The 18,321-nt window shown below is 35.8% G+C and overlaps 1 protein-coding gene across 6 annotated transcripts in view; it reads right to left on the bottom strand.

Annotated features, from left to right (window-relative positions):
• The window catches only part of RUFY2 (RUN and FYVE domain containing 2), a 47,184-nt gene that overhangs the window by 16,312 nt on the left and 12,551 nt on the right, over positions 1-18,321 (bottom strand). For 4 of the 6 annotated variants that reach the window (XM_057308838.1, XM_026504328.4, XM_057308840.1 and 1 more), the window contains 7 exons: positions 18,162-18,227; positions 15,192-15,261; positions 12,493-12,594; positions 12,235-12,351; positions 9,913-10,080; positions 7,171-7,268; positions 4,624-4,743 (listed from right to left, as the gene is read on the bottom strand). In XM_057308838.1, the coding sequence (XP_057164821.1) occupies positions 4,624-4,743; positions 7,171-7,268; positions 9,913-10,080; positions 12,235-12,351; positions 12,493-12,594; positions 15,192-15,261; positions 18,162-18,227 (741 nt within the window). The remainder of the gene's footprint in view (positions 1-4,623; positions 4,744-7,170; positions 7,269-9,912; positions 10,081-12,234; positions 12,352-12,492; positions 12,595-15,191; positions 15,262-18,161; positions 18,228-18,321) is intronic. The other 2 variants (XM_048218854.2, XM_057308839.1) reach the window with 2 other exon arrangements.

Genomic DNA, 18,321 nt, shown 5'->3' with positions numbered 1-18,321 from the left:
TGTAATTTCTTTCATAGTCAGAAATAATAAAGTTATTTCCATTTTAGGAGAAAAAAAAAAGGAATTTGTTTTTCTTGGACATAGTGCCAGCAGCCCCTTTCTACAGAAACAGCTTCAATTTTTCTGAGCCATCGGGGATTCCCCTGATCTCCACGCTACTCACATGTCCATGTGCTACATGGCACATGGCACCGACTGAGAAACGAAATTACTTTCATGGTTTTAGCAGAAACAAACATCTTCTCTCTAGAGTTGTCCTCAAGATTTATTGACTAGGTTAGCCCCATAGCAGTAGGAACCCCAGAAGGCAAAGAATAACATGGTGATGATGCCCTGAGGCTTCTTTTTGCCTCCTACATAGCTCAGAGTGGGTGTTGAAGAAGCCCACTACCTGTAATGGATACAGACGAAAGAAAAAAGAAAAGAAAAGACAGAGAAAGAAAGAAAAAAGTCCCAAGGAAAGCCTGCTCTCTCTTGCTAAAGAACTGGGAAAAAGTAGCCTAGCCTTGATAGAAACCTTTTTGACAATAAACGCCCTTTTCTAGCAAAACAAAAAACAAAAAAACCCAGAGGAAAAAACCATAGGCCCCCAACCACTGTCAACAAAGGCCAAGTGGGGAGCTTAGATTTCCATCCTCACCTGGCAATAATAAAGTGTCTCTCCCAATCCCCAACATGGTAGTTATCAGAGAAGGCCAAGTGGCAAGCCTGGACTTTTACTACTGTCCAGCACCCTCTCTTATGGTGACCACATTGGGAACCTGGACTTTTAACCCCACATCAATAACAAGGTATTTCTCACCCTCCCCAGGTCAGTGAAAGCCAAGTGAGAAGCCTAGATTTCTACCCCTGCCCAGTGAAGTGAGGTACCTCTGCCTCTCTCCTCCAGAATGGTGTCAGCAGAGACCAAGGCAGAAGCCTGGACTTCCACTCCTACTTGAGAGTGACAAGGCACCGCTCCTCTTCTCCACAGTGTCAGCAGAGACTGAGTGGAAAGCACAGATTTCAATCCCTGCCCAGTAGTTAAGCACCCTTCTCCGTCCTGTCCAGAATGGTTCTAGTATTCTACTATCTCCACTTGGTATAAAGAGTCAGTGTTGGGGCACCTTGGTTGGCTCCACGGGTTAAGTGTCTGACTCTTGGTTTGACTCAGGTCATGATCTTGGGGTCACAGAATCAAGCCCTGCATCTGGCTCCATGCTCAGTGTGGTGCCTGTTTGGGATTCCCTCTCCCTCTGCCCACCTTCTGTCCTCTGCTTGTGCTCTAAAATAAATAAATCTTAAAAAAGAGAAAGAGAGAGAGAGAGAGAGAGAGAGAGAGAGGGAGACAGCATCTATATTCCCCTGCTGATGTGGTTTCAGAGGAGAGCTGCTGAAATTTAAATAAGATGTAGTCTCATAATTCTCAATATGTCCAGAATGCAACTGCAAAATACCTGTCATACCAAGACCCAAGAGAAATCTTAACTTGGATGAGAAACAGATGCCAACAAGTCAGATAATTCTGAATAGACAAGAATTTTAAAGCAGTCATCATAACTATGACCAATTAAGAACACACTTGAAACAAAATAGTAAGTTTTAGCAAAAAAGATCAGATGAGATTGGGGACATTCAGAGTGGTATGGCCATAGACTAGAAAAAAAAAACAAAGAGAGGAAGGAAATATAGTCAAATGGAAATATACAATAACTTCATTAAATGGGCTCAGTAGGAGAATGAAGATGATGAGGAAATAATGGATTTCAAAACACTACAACAGAGGGGCGCCTGGCTGGCTCAGTCAGTAGAGCATGTGACTCTTGATCTCAGGGTTATGAGTTCAAGCCCCACGTCGGGCATGGCACCTACCTTAAGAAAACAAAACACTACAGTAGAAATTACCCAATCTGAACGAGAGAGAAAAAATAGACTGGGGGAAGAAAAGTGTCAGGGACCTATAGGACTATTTTTTTAAAAATCTAATATGCAAGGTTATCAAAATTCCAGAGAAGAGAGGGTCAGCCTGGAAGCCTGGGTGTCTCAGTCAGTTAAGCACTCGACTCTTGACTTTAGCTCTGGTGAGATCAAGCACCGTGCCGGGCTCCATGCTCAGAAAGTAGTCTGCTTAGGATTCTCCTTCTCCCTCTGCCTCTGCCCCTCCCTGCTCCCTTTCTCTCTCTTTCTAAAGTGAATAAATCTCTTTTTTTGAAGATTTTATTTATTTATCTGAGAGAGAGAGAGAGAGAGAACGAGTGGGGAGGAGGCCCAGAGGGAGAGGGAGAAGCAGGTTCTCCACTGAGCAGGGAGCCCGATGTGGGGCTCGATCCCAGAACCCAGCGATCACGACCAGAGCCAAAGGCAGATGCTTAACCAACTGAGCCACCCAGGTGCCTCTAGAGTGAATAAATTAAAAAAAAAAAAAAAAAAAAAAGGAATTCCAGAAAAGAGAAAGCAATTGGAGCTAGAAAAATATCTAGAAAAAAAAAAAAGTTTCAAAATTTCCAATTTTGGTAAAGATAAACAGAAAGATTCAAGAAGCTGACCAAAGCCTAAAGCAGGTAAGTCTAAAGAAATAATCTTGGGTAGAGGAACAGTGATTCAAATGACAGTATTTTTTATCAGAAACTATGAAAACCAAAAGAAAGTGGTACAACACTTTTCAAGTGCTGAAAGAAAAGAACTGTCAATTCAGAATACTAAGGTTATTCTGAAAATACCCTTCAGAAATGAAGGTGAGTGAAATCAAGACCTCAGATGAAAAAAAGAAGTAAGAGAATTTGTTGCCAACAGACCTACCCTAAAAGAAACAGAAAAGAAGTTCTTCAGACACAGAAGAAAACTTGGAATATCAGGAATAAAGAAATAACAATAACCAAAGTTTTCTAAATTATGTTTAATGTTTGAAGCACAAACTGTAATACTGTCTGATGTGGGGGCACATGGCTGGCTCAGCCATAAAGCATGCAACTCTTGATCTCAGAGTCATGAGGTCAAACCCAACACTGGGCTTACAGTTTACATTAAAAAAAAAAAACTTTCTAATTTTGTCTAATATGGTCCTCAATATTATTCAGAGAAAATATTTAAGCCAATTATGTTATAAAAGGGAAAGCGTAAAAAGATCTAAGTGGAAGTAAGACTTTCACACTTCATTCAAAGTAGTAAAATGCTGGTATCAGTAGACTGAAAAGTTGCAAATATGTAAGACAGTATCTAGAGAAATCATTAGAAAATCTATATGAAGAGATACACTCAAAAACACTATAGACAAATCAAAAAGGAATTCTAAATAATATTTAAATAATCCATGGGAAGGCAGGAAAAAATAAAGGAATGAAAAACAAAACAAAACAAAAAACAATAAACCAGCAGACTTAAGCTCTCATATCAACAATTACACAAAATGTAAATAGACTAAATATATCATTAAGAGATTGTCAGAACAAATAAAAAAAACATGAACTATAAGAAATTTACTTAAATATACTGATGATGATAATAAAGATTAGGCTCAAAGTTTAAAGACTGAAAAATGCAAACATTAATGTTTTATTTATTACATGACAATATTAATCAAAAGAAAGAAGTAGCTCTATTAATATCAGATAAAGAAAATTACCAGAGATAAAGAGGCATATCATGTTGATAAAAAAGTCAATTCACCAAAAAGACATAGCAACCCTAAATGTGTAGGCACCAAACAACAGAACTTCAGAATATGAGAAGCAAAAACATTAGAACTAAAAGTAGAAATACACAAATCCACAATTATAGTTGGGATATTCAACAAATCCCCTCTCAATAATTGACAGAACTATTAGAAAATTAGCAAGAATTGAGAGGAATTTAATGCTACCTCAACCAATGGATCTCAAGGCAGCTTAGCAAGTTATACATCATAAATGGCATGTAGTCTTGTTTAATGGTCTGTTAAACATAATACATAACTATTTTCTATTGTTGCTTTAATAACAAAAGTAGCATATATTTACTGGGGGAAAATACTGATGTTTATAAAGTAAAAACTAAAATATCCCTATCAATCTGCCATCACTCCCCTGAGATAATCATTCCCCAGAATCTGTATTCTTTAAACTCTTTTCTATATATCTATCTATATGGATAGATAGATAGATATGTAAATATGCACATATACACAGTTTTAACTTTATAAAAAATGGGATTATACCTCACATACTGTCTGCAACTTGTTTTCAGTCTAATGATGTATATGGACATCATTCTTAGCTGGTAATAGATACATAGATCTATCATATGAAGTATTAATAAAAATGTTCTGAGAAAACTTCTTGTTCTTTGATAATGTAAGTCCCTTTGAGTTACAAAGGCCTATTACACTCAGTATCTAGAAATATAATGGCCATCTACTGTTATACCGGCAGAAAGAATAAAATTCTCCTTGAGCAAGATAACAAGATAGTTGAAAAGCTCTGAAAACAATAAAGGGACCAAAAACACAAGTTTTATCATAATTACATTCTCTAATTTTTTTTATTTCTCAAGGAGAACTCCATAATGTAGCTGTCATCATCAACTAAAGGAAAATACAGGTATCCTATCATTACGTGCAAAAAAGAAGGGGTGGGGGTTAGTATTTGTTTCCAAGAGTGAAATACTCACAGCTGTTTCTCCTTTTGGGAGATTTGTTTCTGCAGATTGTCGGATTTACTCTGACACTCTTGAAGATGTTTCTTGTCTTCAGCTTCAGCTTCCATTTGCGCCTTCTCTGCTTGCTGCAATCTGGTGTAATTCAAATCAACTTTGGGTAAAACTGAGGCTAGAACTAGGGTGTAAAAGGGTGAAGAAGACAAATAAAAGAAAAATGGGGAAATAGAAACATTTCTAAATGAAAACAAAGTTTGGGGGGAAACTCACAAACTCAAACGTGAAAGAGCCACACAATGTCTAGAATTGTTTTGTGATTTTTTTCAATATAACATATAATATGCCCAGAATACTATCTTCAAATTTGTTTTATTTCTTGTTCATAATTAACAATGCAAAGCAATACAGCCTTTACCACTTACGTAGAGCAGAATGAATTAACTCTGAAAGTATAATGGGTGCATTACTGCCTTTTTACAAAACCATGTAAAGCACAGTATTTATGTCTACACTAGGTGAAGAAGCCACATTGTTATTTATTAGGTCAGGATGTGTATGCCAGGAATCAAGTGTGCTACAAGGCCAAGAGCAAAGACCTGCAATTATTTCAAACAGCCAAGTCCTCCCTGTAGGATCTTAATGCATTTACTAAATTATGCCGAAAGCTCCGTGTGTGTGTGTGTGTGTGTGTGTGTGTGTGTGTGTGTGTGTGTAAGAATCAAAAGAATATAGTATTAGTTGGCAACATTCTCTAGAGATCATTTTGTTCATCGCTGATGTTTAAATATTATCTAAAAATGTGATTTTCATTTGTTCTGTTTTTATTTGTAAGTCACTGCTTCTCCCTGTGCTTAGCTCCACTCCCATCTAGGATTTCTTGGATTTAACTTCAATATTTTTATAAGAAAACATTTCCCACGTATTAATTCCTTGTAGGGAATCACAGGCAAAATTTCTATGCAACTAGCTGAAAACACTGCCTCTTCTTTTCTTCCTAAAAACACACCAGTGGGGCAAACTGACATATTTCAGAAGTATAAATGCCACTTCTGAGCAAAAGAGAGTAACATTCAAGTTATCTCTAAATCAAAATTTAATTTTAAAATATTAACATGGGGGGACAGGGGACCCAAGCATTTCTCTAAGATTACTGAAACTAAAATAAAACTCAGAGTGAGGTAGGGCTTGAAGTTGTGCTATCATAGAAGAGGGCTAAGGGAACTGGAAAACTGAGGTGCTGGAGCACAAGAGAATGGCCAATCTGGGTTATAAACTATTTTAAAACATATTTAAAAATCAGTAAAGGAGCATTAGGCAAAGAGTGGGCCAACAGGGAAAGAATTTGTGCCAACACACTGGGAAACCAAAGGGTGAACGTATTTTTAAACAATGTTTATATTTTCCATCAAAAAGTAGCTAAAAAGATAAAACTGCACTTGAAAATCCTGACCTCCAAAAGGTCAATACTCAAATCAGCCTTTGTGCACAAGGTTTGAGGAATGTGTTTTTGGAAATCCAAGTGCACCGCTCTGCTTCATGGCAGTGTATTACCACAGCAGCTTATCAAAGTGGACAGGGTTCCTAGTACCCTTTTCAAATTCTTAATAGCATAAATTATTTTCTATTTAATATATTATAAAATTGTTGATTCTCTTTTAGTCTGTTTAAATACAAGTGATTTTCAGAAAGATATATCTTTGACCAGCTTATACTGGTCCTGAGTGTCACTGCTGGCATATTTCACCAATGACATTGCAATTGTCCTAGTTTGAGTTAACAAATCATTGTCACTTCATAATGGAATGGACAGAAATCAAAGACAGAAAAAGGTAATAAAGATGTCCAAAATGTAAAAATGGGGATAAAGAAAACAAAAAAGAAAAAAGAAGAAAGAGGATGTCAATAAAAGAATATTCATGTCAATAAAGCATTAATAGTTATGTTTTTCATAAGTAGATTCAAAGAAAGCAATGATAAGACATATGTTGACACCAACATGACAGGTCAATGGAAATACATTACATTTTCCAACAATAAAAGTGAAAAATGCCAATATAAAACAATTCAATTTAAATAAAATTATTTCTTGGTTTGGGTTGTGGGTCCTAGCTCAAAGAAATGCAACTAAACTGCCAACTCAAAGCTTGATTTCAGATAAAGAGATGGTGAATGACAAAGGATATGACAATCAATATGCATGGAAATCAATCAGGGATAATTCCACCATAGATTTTGTTCGTTTTTCACTTTTTTAAAGTTTTTGTTTGTGTATTTGTTTTATGTAATAGATTGAACCACATGAAATTGCCGATATTAAATCTTTTTTTAAAAATCCACAAAATGGCAAATTCAAATGAAATCAGCCTAATATAAAGCAACTTGATTCCATGCAACAACCAAAACAAAAAAGGCAAAAATCCTGCTGGGTTTAAAAAAAAAAAAAAAAAAAAAAAAAAGGCCTAATCTAAATTTTCCTAATGGTATTTGTGGCAGGTGTCAGAGTTGAATAAAGAAAAGGGAGAAAAAAAGGAGAAAAAGAAACTAAGACTGGAAATGCTGTACCTTTGCTCCAACTGCCTCATGGCTGCAGTAATTTTATTGGTTTTTTCTTCTAGTCGGGCAATTATTTCATTTTTTTCTTTCAAGCCATCTTCAGAACCCTATTTAGAAAGAAAAAAAATATACAGTGGCTGTGATTTTTTTTTTTTTTTAAGATTTTATTTATTTATTTGACGGAGAGAGACACAGCCAGAGAAAGAGAGAACACAGGCAGGGGGAGTGGGAGAGGAAGAAGCAGGCTCCCAGCGGAGGAGCCTGATGTGGGGCTCGATCCCAGAACGCCGGGATCACGCCCTGAGCCGAAGGCAGACGCTTAACGACTGCGCCACCCAGGCGCCCCTAATGGCTTTGATTTTTAAACCTGAATATTTTTAAGTTTTGTATACCATTTCACTATGGAACTTTTACTTTGAAATGAACAGAATTAATTTGTAGATTAAAATACTCGTATGATATAAAGCAGTAGTACTATTAGTCTTCAATTAAAATGTAATAAAGAAAAAAAAAACACTGCCTTCAGTGTTTCTGGAACCCTTGTAAACTATGCTATTTTTCAAATTAAATAAAGAGCTTTTGGCAACAAATCTACTTAAACAGTGCTGTCACTTTATGAGAGAATTCATAATTATTATAGTAAAGCATTTTTTTAAAGATTTTTTTATTTGAGAGAGAGCAGAAGAGAGAGAGAGCATGAGGAGAGGGGAGGGGCAGAGGGAGAAGCAGACGCCCCACTGAGCAGGGAGCCCCACTCGGGGCTCTATCCCAGGACCCTGAGATCATGACCTGAGACAAAGGCAGACACTTAACTGATTGAGCCACCCAGGTGCCCCTATAATAAAGCATTTCAATCAAAATTATATCTTTCTCAGGGCCCTTGGCTGGCTCAGTAGGTAAAGCATGTGACTCCTGATCTGGGGGTTGTAGCTCTGAGCCCATGTTGGGTGTAGGAATTACTTAAAAAAATAAAATCTTAAAAAAAAAAAATTAAAAGGGCACCTGGGTGGCTCAGTCGGTTAAGTGTCTGACTTCAGCTCAGGTCATGATCTCGGGGTCCTGGGGTCAGGCCCTGTGTTGGCCTTCACACTCAGTGGGGAGTCTGCTTCTCCCTCTCCCTCTGCCTCTGCCTCTCCCTCGAGCTCGTGCTCTCTTTCTCTCAAATAAAATCTTTTAAAGAAAAAATAAATCTTTCTTAGTACTATTCTGTATAAAGAATCCACAAAGATGTCCTGCATATTTAGACTGAGTTTTCCCAAAAGATTTAATCTTCACACTTAACCTTTTGGCCTTAACAAAGAAATCCAGATAGGTGATTTGTTTATTCGTTGATACCTATTCCATTGTGACACTTCTTAAGCTTCCATATAAAGTCACTGGTTTTTATTACCAATATGGCACAGCTAAAAACCAAATCCTTCTTACAAAAAGTCATTTTCAATTTACATTAAACTCAAGAAATTCTAAGAATTTAAGAATGATCCTTACCTCCAAAATCTATAAAGAACTTATCAAACTCAACACCCCCACAAAAAATAATCCAGTTACGAAATGAGCAGAAGACATGAACACTTTTCTAAAGAAGACATCCAGATGGCTAAACAGACACATGAAAAGATGCTCAACAGCACTCCTCATCAGGAAATACAAATCAAACTCACAATGGGACCCCACCTCACACCTGTCGGAATGACTAAAATTAACAACACAAGAAACAACAGGTGTTGACGAGGATGCAGAGAAATGGGAACCCCGTGCACTGTTGGTGGGAATGCAAACTGGTGCAGCCACTGAGGAAAACGGTGTGGAGGTTCTTCAAAAAGTTAAAAATAGAGCTACACTAGGATCCAGCAATTGCACGACTAGGTATTCACCCAAAGGATACAAAAAGACAGATTTGAAGGGGATACATGCACCCTGATGTTTATAACAGCATTATCAACAATATATCAAACTATGGCAAGAGCCCAAATGTCCACTGACTGATGAACACAGCTTTTATATATATATATATATATATATATATATATATATATATAACATATATATATATAACATATATATATAACATATATATATATAACATATATATATATAACATATATATATAACATATATATAACATATATATATATATAACATATATATATAACATATATATATATAACATATATATATAACATATATATATAACATATATATATATAACATATATATATATAACATATATATATATAACATATATATATAACATATATATATATAACATATATATATAACATATATATATATAACATATATATGACTCAGCTTTTATATATATATATATATATATAACATATATATAAAACATATATATATATATGACTCAGCCATCAAAAAGAAGGACATCTCAACATTTGCAACAACATGGATGGAGCTACAGTGCATTATACTAAGTGAAATAAGTTAGAGAAAGACAAATACTGTATGATTTCACTCATGTGGAATTTAAGAAACAGATGAACATATGGGAGGGGGGAAGAAAAAAAAGAGGGAAACCATGAGAGACTCTTAATGATAGAGAACAAACGGAGGGTTGCTGGAGGGGGGGTGGGTGGGGGATAGGCTAGAAGGGTATGGGCATTAAGGAGGGCACTTGTTATGATGAGCACTGGGTGTTGTATGTAAGTGAAGAATCACTGATTTCTACTCCACTGTAGGTTAACAAACTAGAATTTAAATAAAAAATATTTTAAAAATGATCCTTACCTGCAACTTCTGATACATTTCTATGTTAATTGCTTTAACTTCTTCTAGTTGTTGCCGAAGACCTATCAGAGTATCCTGCTTCTCATGGATATCTTTCTCCAACAACTTCATGGCAAGTTCAATTTCATGTTTCATACTAACTTGTACTGCTAGCTCATTTTCCACATCCTGCAATTTCAACATATCCTCAATTCACATACCACTTCAGGATGTCAAAAGACAGATACACGACAGTTAATGAGAACACGAAGAATTTTCTATTCACTATGTAGACTACCCCCTTTTTTTTTTAAATGGTCTCATGTCACTAGGTATATATCTTTTTATTTTTTAAGGATTTTATTTATTTGTCAGAGAGAGAGAGAATGTGAGAGAGCACAAGCAGGGGGAGCAGCAGGCAGAGGGAGAAGTAGATTCCCTGCTGAGCAAGCAGCCAGATGTGCGACTGGATCCCAGCATCCTGGGATCATGACCTAAGCCAAAGGCAGACGCTTAACCGATGAGCCACCCAGGCATCACTGTAGACCACTCTTTAAAAAAAAAAAAAGAAAAAAAAAGTTCCACTCAATTTTGCTATGAACCTCCTTGAAAAACTAAAATTTATTAATTAAAAAAAATATATGTAGACTACTACTCTTTTGAAGTTAAAACCCCACTAAAGGGAATCAACCAGGTCCCATAATAACATAACATTCTAAATATTTTTAACTGTGTATTTTGTGAAAATGAAAGCATTTTCTAGATACTGTTAATTATCACTATTCTACTGGTTCAAAAATTAAGTATTTTTATGCCTCATAAACTATTAATTTTCCTTAATCAAAGAAATAAAGTAGTCTGGGGGTGCCTTGCTTGCTCAGTTGGAAGAACACATGACTCTCAATCTTGGGGTCATGATATCTAGCCCCCACATTGGATGTAGAGATTACTTAAACTAAAAAAACAAAAAAAAAAACCCAAAACACAGAAATAAAGTAGTCCATACAAGTAAAGGCCAAAGATAACTCAAAAACCCCACTCCAGTTTTAATTTCTTAAAGAATTTTACGTTGGAGGTGGGGGGATGGGGTAACCGGGTGACGGGCATTAAGAAGGGCACATGATAAAATGAGCACTGGGTATTATATACAACTGATGAATCATTGAACTCTACCTCTGAAACTAATAATACACCATATGTTAATTGAATTTAAATAGAATTAAATTAAATTTTAAAAATGTTTATATCAAAACAAAAAGAAGTTTCCTAATATTAAAGACAAACAGCAAGGGATGGAAAGGCTGGCAATAGTGTCTTCTTGACCTGGGTGGTGATTACACAGGTATTTATGTTATAACCCATTAAGCTCTACATCTGTATTTTTCTATAGGTACTGTATCAATTTAAAGTTTAAAAAATTAATTTTTTAAAAGATTTTATTTATTTATTTCAGAGAGAGAGAACATGAGCCAGGGAAGGGGTCAGGGAAAGGAAGAGAGAGAATCCCAAGCTGACTCTGCACTGAGTACACAGCCCAAGGCAGGGCTCCATCTCAGACCCTGAGATCATGACCTGAGCTGAAATCAAGAGTCTGACACTCAACTGACTGAGTCACCCAGGCGCCCCATTAATTTTTTAAGATTTTATTTATTTATTCGACAGAGATAGAGACAGCCAGCGAGAGAGGGATCCCATAACGCCGGGATCACGCCCTGAGCCGAAGGCAGACGCTTAACCGCTGTGCCACCCAGGCGCCCCCCCCATTAATTTTATTTAAAGTAACTTCTATGCCCAACATGGGGCTAGAAATCATGACCCCAAGATGAAGAGTCACACGCTCAACTGAACCAGCCAGGCACCCCCAAAATAAGTTAATTTTAAATATGATTCGGAGCACCTGGGGAGCTCAGTCAGTTGAACGTCTGTGTTCAGCTCCGGTCATGATCTTGGGATCCTGAGATCAAGCCCCTCATCAGGCTCTCTGCTCAGTGGCGAGTCTGATCTTCTCCTTCTGTGATCTCTCTTGCTTTCACTCTCTCTCAAATAAATAAATAAAATCTTTAAAAAAAATTTTTAAATATGATTTTAGTCCTATTTGAATCCATCATTCTATTCTATTTTGGATTTTTAATGCTGGTCACACTCCATTCATTTCAGATTGTAGCACAGTTTAAAAACACTTTAAAAAATACTTGATAACATGGGAACTTAAAAAATTTGAAGGGATTGTAAGGGGGTGAGATTTCTATCCCACAGCAAAGAAGATAAGGCTAAAAAAGAGATTTTAAGTGATGCTTAAGGTAAATTATTATTATGATTATTATTTTTGCTAACGTAAACTACCTGTCTTAACTGAGATTCATCTCGAAGCTGCCTTCTGGCTTCATTGTACATCTCATCCAGCCCCTGCCGAGAATGCTTATATGTTTGAAGCTCAGTTTCCACATCCACTTTGGTAACCTAGGAAAAAAAATCAAGCTTTTTACTGTGTAATCATTACTATCAATACAGCACAGAAATAAATATCCAGTCTATGCAAAAGTCCCCAGAAGTGGCAACTGCTGACACAAGACGGTTCGTTTGCAATTAGTCCATACTTACCTCCAGGTGCTGCTGTGTTTTCATTAAAATCAATTTATTTTCACTTCGTAATTGATGGTTTTCCTCTTGAAGTTTAATGATATTATTTTTTGCTATTGCTAACTAAAAATTATGAAACAGGGACAAGAAAAAAGATTTTAAACATCTTTACTTATACTTGCTTTACAGATTATGTTCATTGCTATAAATAGAATATAAAAGCTTAAAACTAGTCAAATGCCTCACATCTACAGAAGCTTTCATAAGAAAAATGTGCAATTATCCTAAGGTACCAATAAAAGATCGAACTCTTATTTCTAGTATTTCCTTTTATTAGTCAAAGTATATTATGTTAGTTAAAACATATCATGCATATCGGATCTAAATACATTCTGAATACAAAGTGTCATGAAACAGTAACACTGTACAGACCTGTGTAAAGATAAAAAGATCTGCAAGAAAAGAAGGCTGTGCTATCACTGAAAATGTGATACAGACCTTCATGATAACTGAATAGGACACTCTCTGAAGTACAGAACACTAAGTGATCATCACAAATATGAGACTTTTCTCATCATCAGAGTTAAACTAAGTGGCTTGGTTCTGAGGCTTACAATGAAAAGAAGGATTCTAGGAAAGGAAAGCAGGGACCACCCTCAATGCTAGCTTGTAAATAAATTTCTGAACACTTTATCGGGGATAGAACTTGAACTTCACAGTGCGTCTAAGGCCAAGAACAGGCACAAAGTAGAGAGCCACTCTAATGGTCCCAACCTATCAAACTACCAAATGGTCCCAGTGGCCAACAGACACATGACAAGATGCTCAACATCACTCATCATTGGGGAAATGCAAGTTAAAACTATAATGAAAGACCACCTGTCAGAATGGCTAAAATCAAAAACTCAAGAAACAACAGGTATTGGCAAGGATGTGGGGAAAAAAGGAACCCTTGGTGCACTACTGGTGGGAATACAGACTGGTGCAGTCACTGTGGAAACCAGAATAGAGTTTCCTCAAAAAATTAATCTAGTAATTACACTACCGGCTATTTACCCCCAAAATACAAAAACATTAATTCAAAGAGATACATGCACCCCTGTTTATTGCAGCATTATTTACAATAGCCAAACTATGGAAGTGGCCCAAGTGTCCATCGATAGGTGAATGGATGAAGAAGATGTGGTGTATGGATGGAATGTTATTCAGCCATGAAAATGAATGAAATCTTGCCATTTGCAACAACATGGATAGACCTACAGAGTTTAATGCTAGGCAAAATAAATCAGTCAGAGAAAGACAAATACCATATGATCTCACTCCTATGTGGAATTTAAGAAACAAATGAGCAAAAGAAAAAAAAAAAGAGAGAGAGAAACCAAGAAACAAGACTCTTAACTATAGAGAACTGATTGTTATCAGAGGGGAGATGGGTGGGGGGATGGATGAAATAGGTGATGGAGATTAAAAAGTACACTTATCATAATTAAAAACAAAACAAAATATTATCAAATGGTCCCAAACTATGAAAATAAAGATGCATTTGCAGTCATGCAAATAATCACGTGCTCCCTCGTTTGGAGAAATTAGGCCAGTTCTTTTTTTAAAGATTTTATTTATTTGACAGAGAGAGAGAGAGAGAGAACACAAGCGGGGGAGGGGGGAGTGGGAGAGGGAGAAGCAGGCTTCCCGCTGAGCAGGGAGCCTGATGCGGGGCTCCATCCCAGGACCCCGGGATCATGATCCCAGCCGAAGGCAGACGCCCAACAATAGAGCCACCCAGGTGCCCCGAAACTAGGGCAGTTCCAGAAGAAGAATTTAATTAACACAGAAAGTAGGGTTCAGAGCACTCATAACAGATTTCTTCCTCTAGCCTAAATATTTCTGAAAATAGAAAGCAGTAACTCTGTAGTTTGATTAAAAAAAAAAAAACTTATCTAAAGCAATTTTACAAACAGTATTAAAAACAGAGCAGAGGTCAATTTCTGGCCTGGGACCACCAGACAGCCGCTCTCACAACACAGGAAACCGAAGCACACAAGATGAGGTGCACACTTGGCTGGGTGGAGAAAGGGCGGCCACGATCATGCAGTGGTGCTCGTAAAGAAAAGTAATCTGAACAGTGAAACAAGACGAACAGTATCATTTAAATGGGAATTTCTAACTATAGGTGATTCACTATGTAAAAAGAGGTCATTCAGATTTTTAAAAAAGAATCACAGCTTATTTACAGAAGAGCTTGTATGAGTGCCATCTTTGGGGCTCATTTCTAGGAGTATCTAACACAATTAAGATTCACCTGAGAAGTTACCTGAGAAAATGTGGTTTCTCCAGAACCTATAATCATCAATTATAACTACATTGCAAATATTCCATCATAATGATGAAAGTGTGTGTGTGTACGCACACTTAGTGCATTCACACTTAAAATGGAAAAGGATCACAAATACTCGGTAAGTGGGGCGCCTGGGTGGCTCAGTCGTTAAGCGTCTGCCTTCAGCTCAGGGCGTGATCCTGGAGTTCTGGGATCGAGCCCCACATCAGGCTCCTCCACTGGGAGCCTACTTCTTCCTCTCCCACTCCCCCTGCTTGTGTTCCCTCTCTCACTGGCTGTCTCTCTCTCCGTCAAATAAATAAATAAATAAAATCTTTAAAAAAAAAACAAAACAAAAAACAAATACTTGGTAAGTGTAAGATTATCCATGGCTAGGTTACAATACCTCTTCGATCAGCTTAGTATTTGACTTTTCTAATGAGTCAACTCTTGAATGGAGACTGCTGACTGTGCTGCTGAAATTGATAAAGAAAAAATTCATTCAAATCACACAAATTCACAAAGGTAAAAAAAAAAAAAAGTAGGTTATCCTGGTCTTACTATATTAACTAACATGCACCAACTACCCTGAATTTTTGAGTGTGGGAAATTTCATTAAGTTGGATAACCAGATTTGGCTAGCAAAGCAATAAAGACTAGAGCAAAAGAATCATTTCTATTAAAATTCGAATTTATGCTGCTCATTATTTTTTGTTGTCTTCCTAGAGTCCTTCTTACATTTAAATTGTAATACTTAGGAATGGATTCCACACAAAGACTACCAAATATTCTTAAAATTAGATTTAAAATTATCTTTTAAAGGATGAACTTTAAATATCCACTTTTATAATTAAGTGGCTTAATAAGCATTTACAGCGGTCTTCAACACAAGCCCCATTCTGTCTCTACTCTCCACTTTCATAATCACTTAAAGACCTCTAAAGTCACCCATAGTCTGAGAAATGTCAATATGAAATTCACATCAGGTACCCGGACAGCTTGCAGCTAAGCGAACACCCTTTCAAGGATATAGTTAAAAGTCAGGTTAAGCCAAATGAACAACTTGGTTTTTTGCATTTTTGTTTAAATTGATCAAGACTGGACATTACTGTACATTTTTTCCTGCATTTTTATACATCTTGATAAAAAATTGTATTTCAAATTATACAGTCACCAGAAGTACACAGTTCTCAAAAATGCACACACTTCACTTGGCGTCTCCGAGACTGGGTGTTACTGTATATTGTATTTAGTCTGTTTTAGGCCTTGTTTAGGCCTTGATTCTACCATTTTAATTAAGCTTTCTTTAATAACATAATACGCTGCTTACATTACAATAAAACCTATAATAGATTTAAACAAATTTTATACCAGCCTCAGAAATAAATATTGGCATTTTAGTTTAACTAGTGAAACAAGAAAAATATTTTTTCATTCATATTAAATAATTTTTAAATATAATCATTCTTAGGTAAACTTGAGTATTTCACAAACAGCAAGAGGGTATCTGGATGGTGAGATGTTAACAGGTGTGGGACTAATAGACAGAGGTCCAAAGTTAAGAGTTCCTGCTTTTCTACTTTCTAACTGTGTCACCTGAAAGTTGTAAAACCTTTCTAAGCTTCAGTTTCCTTACCTATAAATCAGACAATAATTCTGTCCTACCTTTATGTGAGAATCAAAATATTAATCAAAAAAGACCTTTGAACATAAACCCTCAATAGTTTTCTTTGAATGAGGGATGATATTTGAGTTCTACTTTTTTTCTTTATCTGTGTTCTATATTTTGTTTAAATACTCGAAATATACAAAAACATTCTAACTGGAAAAATAATGAAAAATTTTTAAACCCGTAAAATGTACAAAAGTAAGGCACTAATACTGCTGTAAATGATTCAATATACATAATTTAAAAGAGAATGAGAAAACTCCTTGAACCAAATGGAACAGACTCTAAGATAAACTTTTGAGTAAAAACAGTGAAGTACAGAATAGTGTAAAAATTATGCTACTTTATGTGTAAAAAACTGAGAGGAAGGTGAGAACTTTAAGAAAATATATGCATATTCTTGTCTATTTGTATGAAGTATCCCTGGAGGCATACACAAAAACCTATTAATTATTCCCAAAGAGGGAAACCAGGTGGTTGGAGATCAGGGAAGAGGGAGGCTTTTTTTTCATGTTCCTTTTGAAGTTTAAACTCTGTGAAAATATTACCTGTTCCCCAAAGCAAATAAAGCTCTAACAGTAAGTAAATAAGCAATACAAAGTTGCAATTAGAAATATAACCTCAGAGTTACAAATTGCAAAATACAAATATATACATATATTTCCTATGACATCTATTAAAACTCCATGATTTAAAAAAAAAAAGACAATGATACAAGGTATCTCCTATCTTTCCAACTTCAGAGAAAGCAAGAGTTACAGCTTCTTAGTATCTTTTTCTAAAATGAGAAAATGTTTAATTTTATTTTCTATTGAAGGAAACTTAGAAAATCAGAAAAGTATAAAGAATAAAAGAGAAATTATTCATAATCCTATCACCCAGAGATAGCCATTTTTGCTAATTATTCATTTTAATTAATGGAAACAGTCCATTTCTAACTCTGTAGCAAATATTATTCACTATACCTGTGCCATCTAGTGCAAACTAAAATGTACTATAACTGTAACATACACATTGGATTGTGAAGACAATATGAAGAAAGAACAAACTATCTCATGAATAATTCTTATATTGATTACATGTTGAAATGATATTTTGGGTACACTGGGTTAAATAAAATGTATTTTTAAATTAATTTCATGTTTCTTTTGTACCTTTTTAATGTTACTAAAAATTTTAAATTATCTATATGACTCACATTTCTATTAGTCAGAACTGCACTATACTATTTTACTCACAGATCTCAGAAATTCTTCTAAGTATTCACTAACAGCGTCAATGCCCAGGTGACACTATAAGGGAAAAACGCCCACCATGGGAGGCGACAGCCACATTTACACATGAAGCTCTTTGAAGTAGGAAAAATAAATTTGTGAACCATGAAAATGACATAAACTTCCATCCTATCTAGTCTTTTCTTCTCAAGGATACAGGGATAAGTTTGAAATTCTGTCTTTATTTTTTTTGACCCCTCCCCAGAAATTCTATCTTTAAATTCTCCAAAGGTTCTATTTGAAAATCTGACTTTCATTTTTTGAAAATGAATGATCTCCAATAATTCTCTGTATTCTTAATTTCCATTCTCTATTTCCTTAACCCTTTCTCAAATATGTTTAGTAGGAAGGAAGAGGGTAAAGCAGATCTGAAAAGGGTGAAGAAAACCTCTAAGACAATAGTCACAAATACCCAAGTATCCATAATACTTACTTCAGTTGTCTATTTAATTCTTCAACATAATTCTTCTGGTCTAATATGGCAGCAATTTGAACATTCCTAAAGAGTGGGAAAAGAAGCTTTGTGTCAGTTGGAAGGGTGTTTACCAGACGACCAAAAAAATGTCTACATCATCTAAAATTAGTGTAAAACC

The sequence above is a fragment of the Ursus arctos genome, unplaced genomic scaffold, assembly GCF_023065955.2.
Source record: "Ursus arctos isolate Adak ecotype North America unplaced genomic scaffold, UrsArc2.0 scaffold_7, whole genome shotgun sequence".
NCBI classification, from domain to species: Eukaryota; Metazoa; Chordata; class Mammalia; order Carnivora; family Ursidae; genus Ursus; species Ursus arctos.
This window is presented reverse-complemented; position numbering and strand designations above follow the sequence as displayed.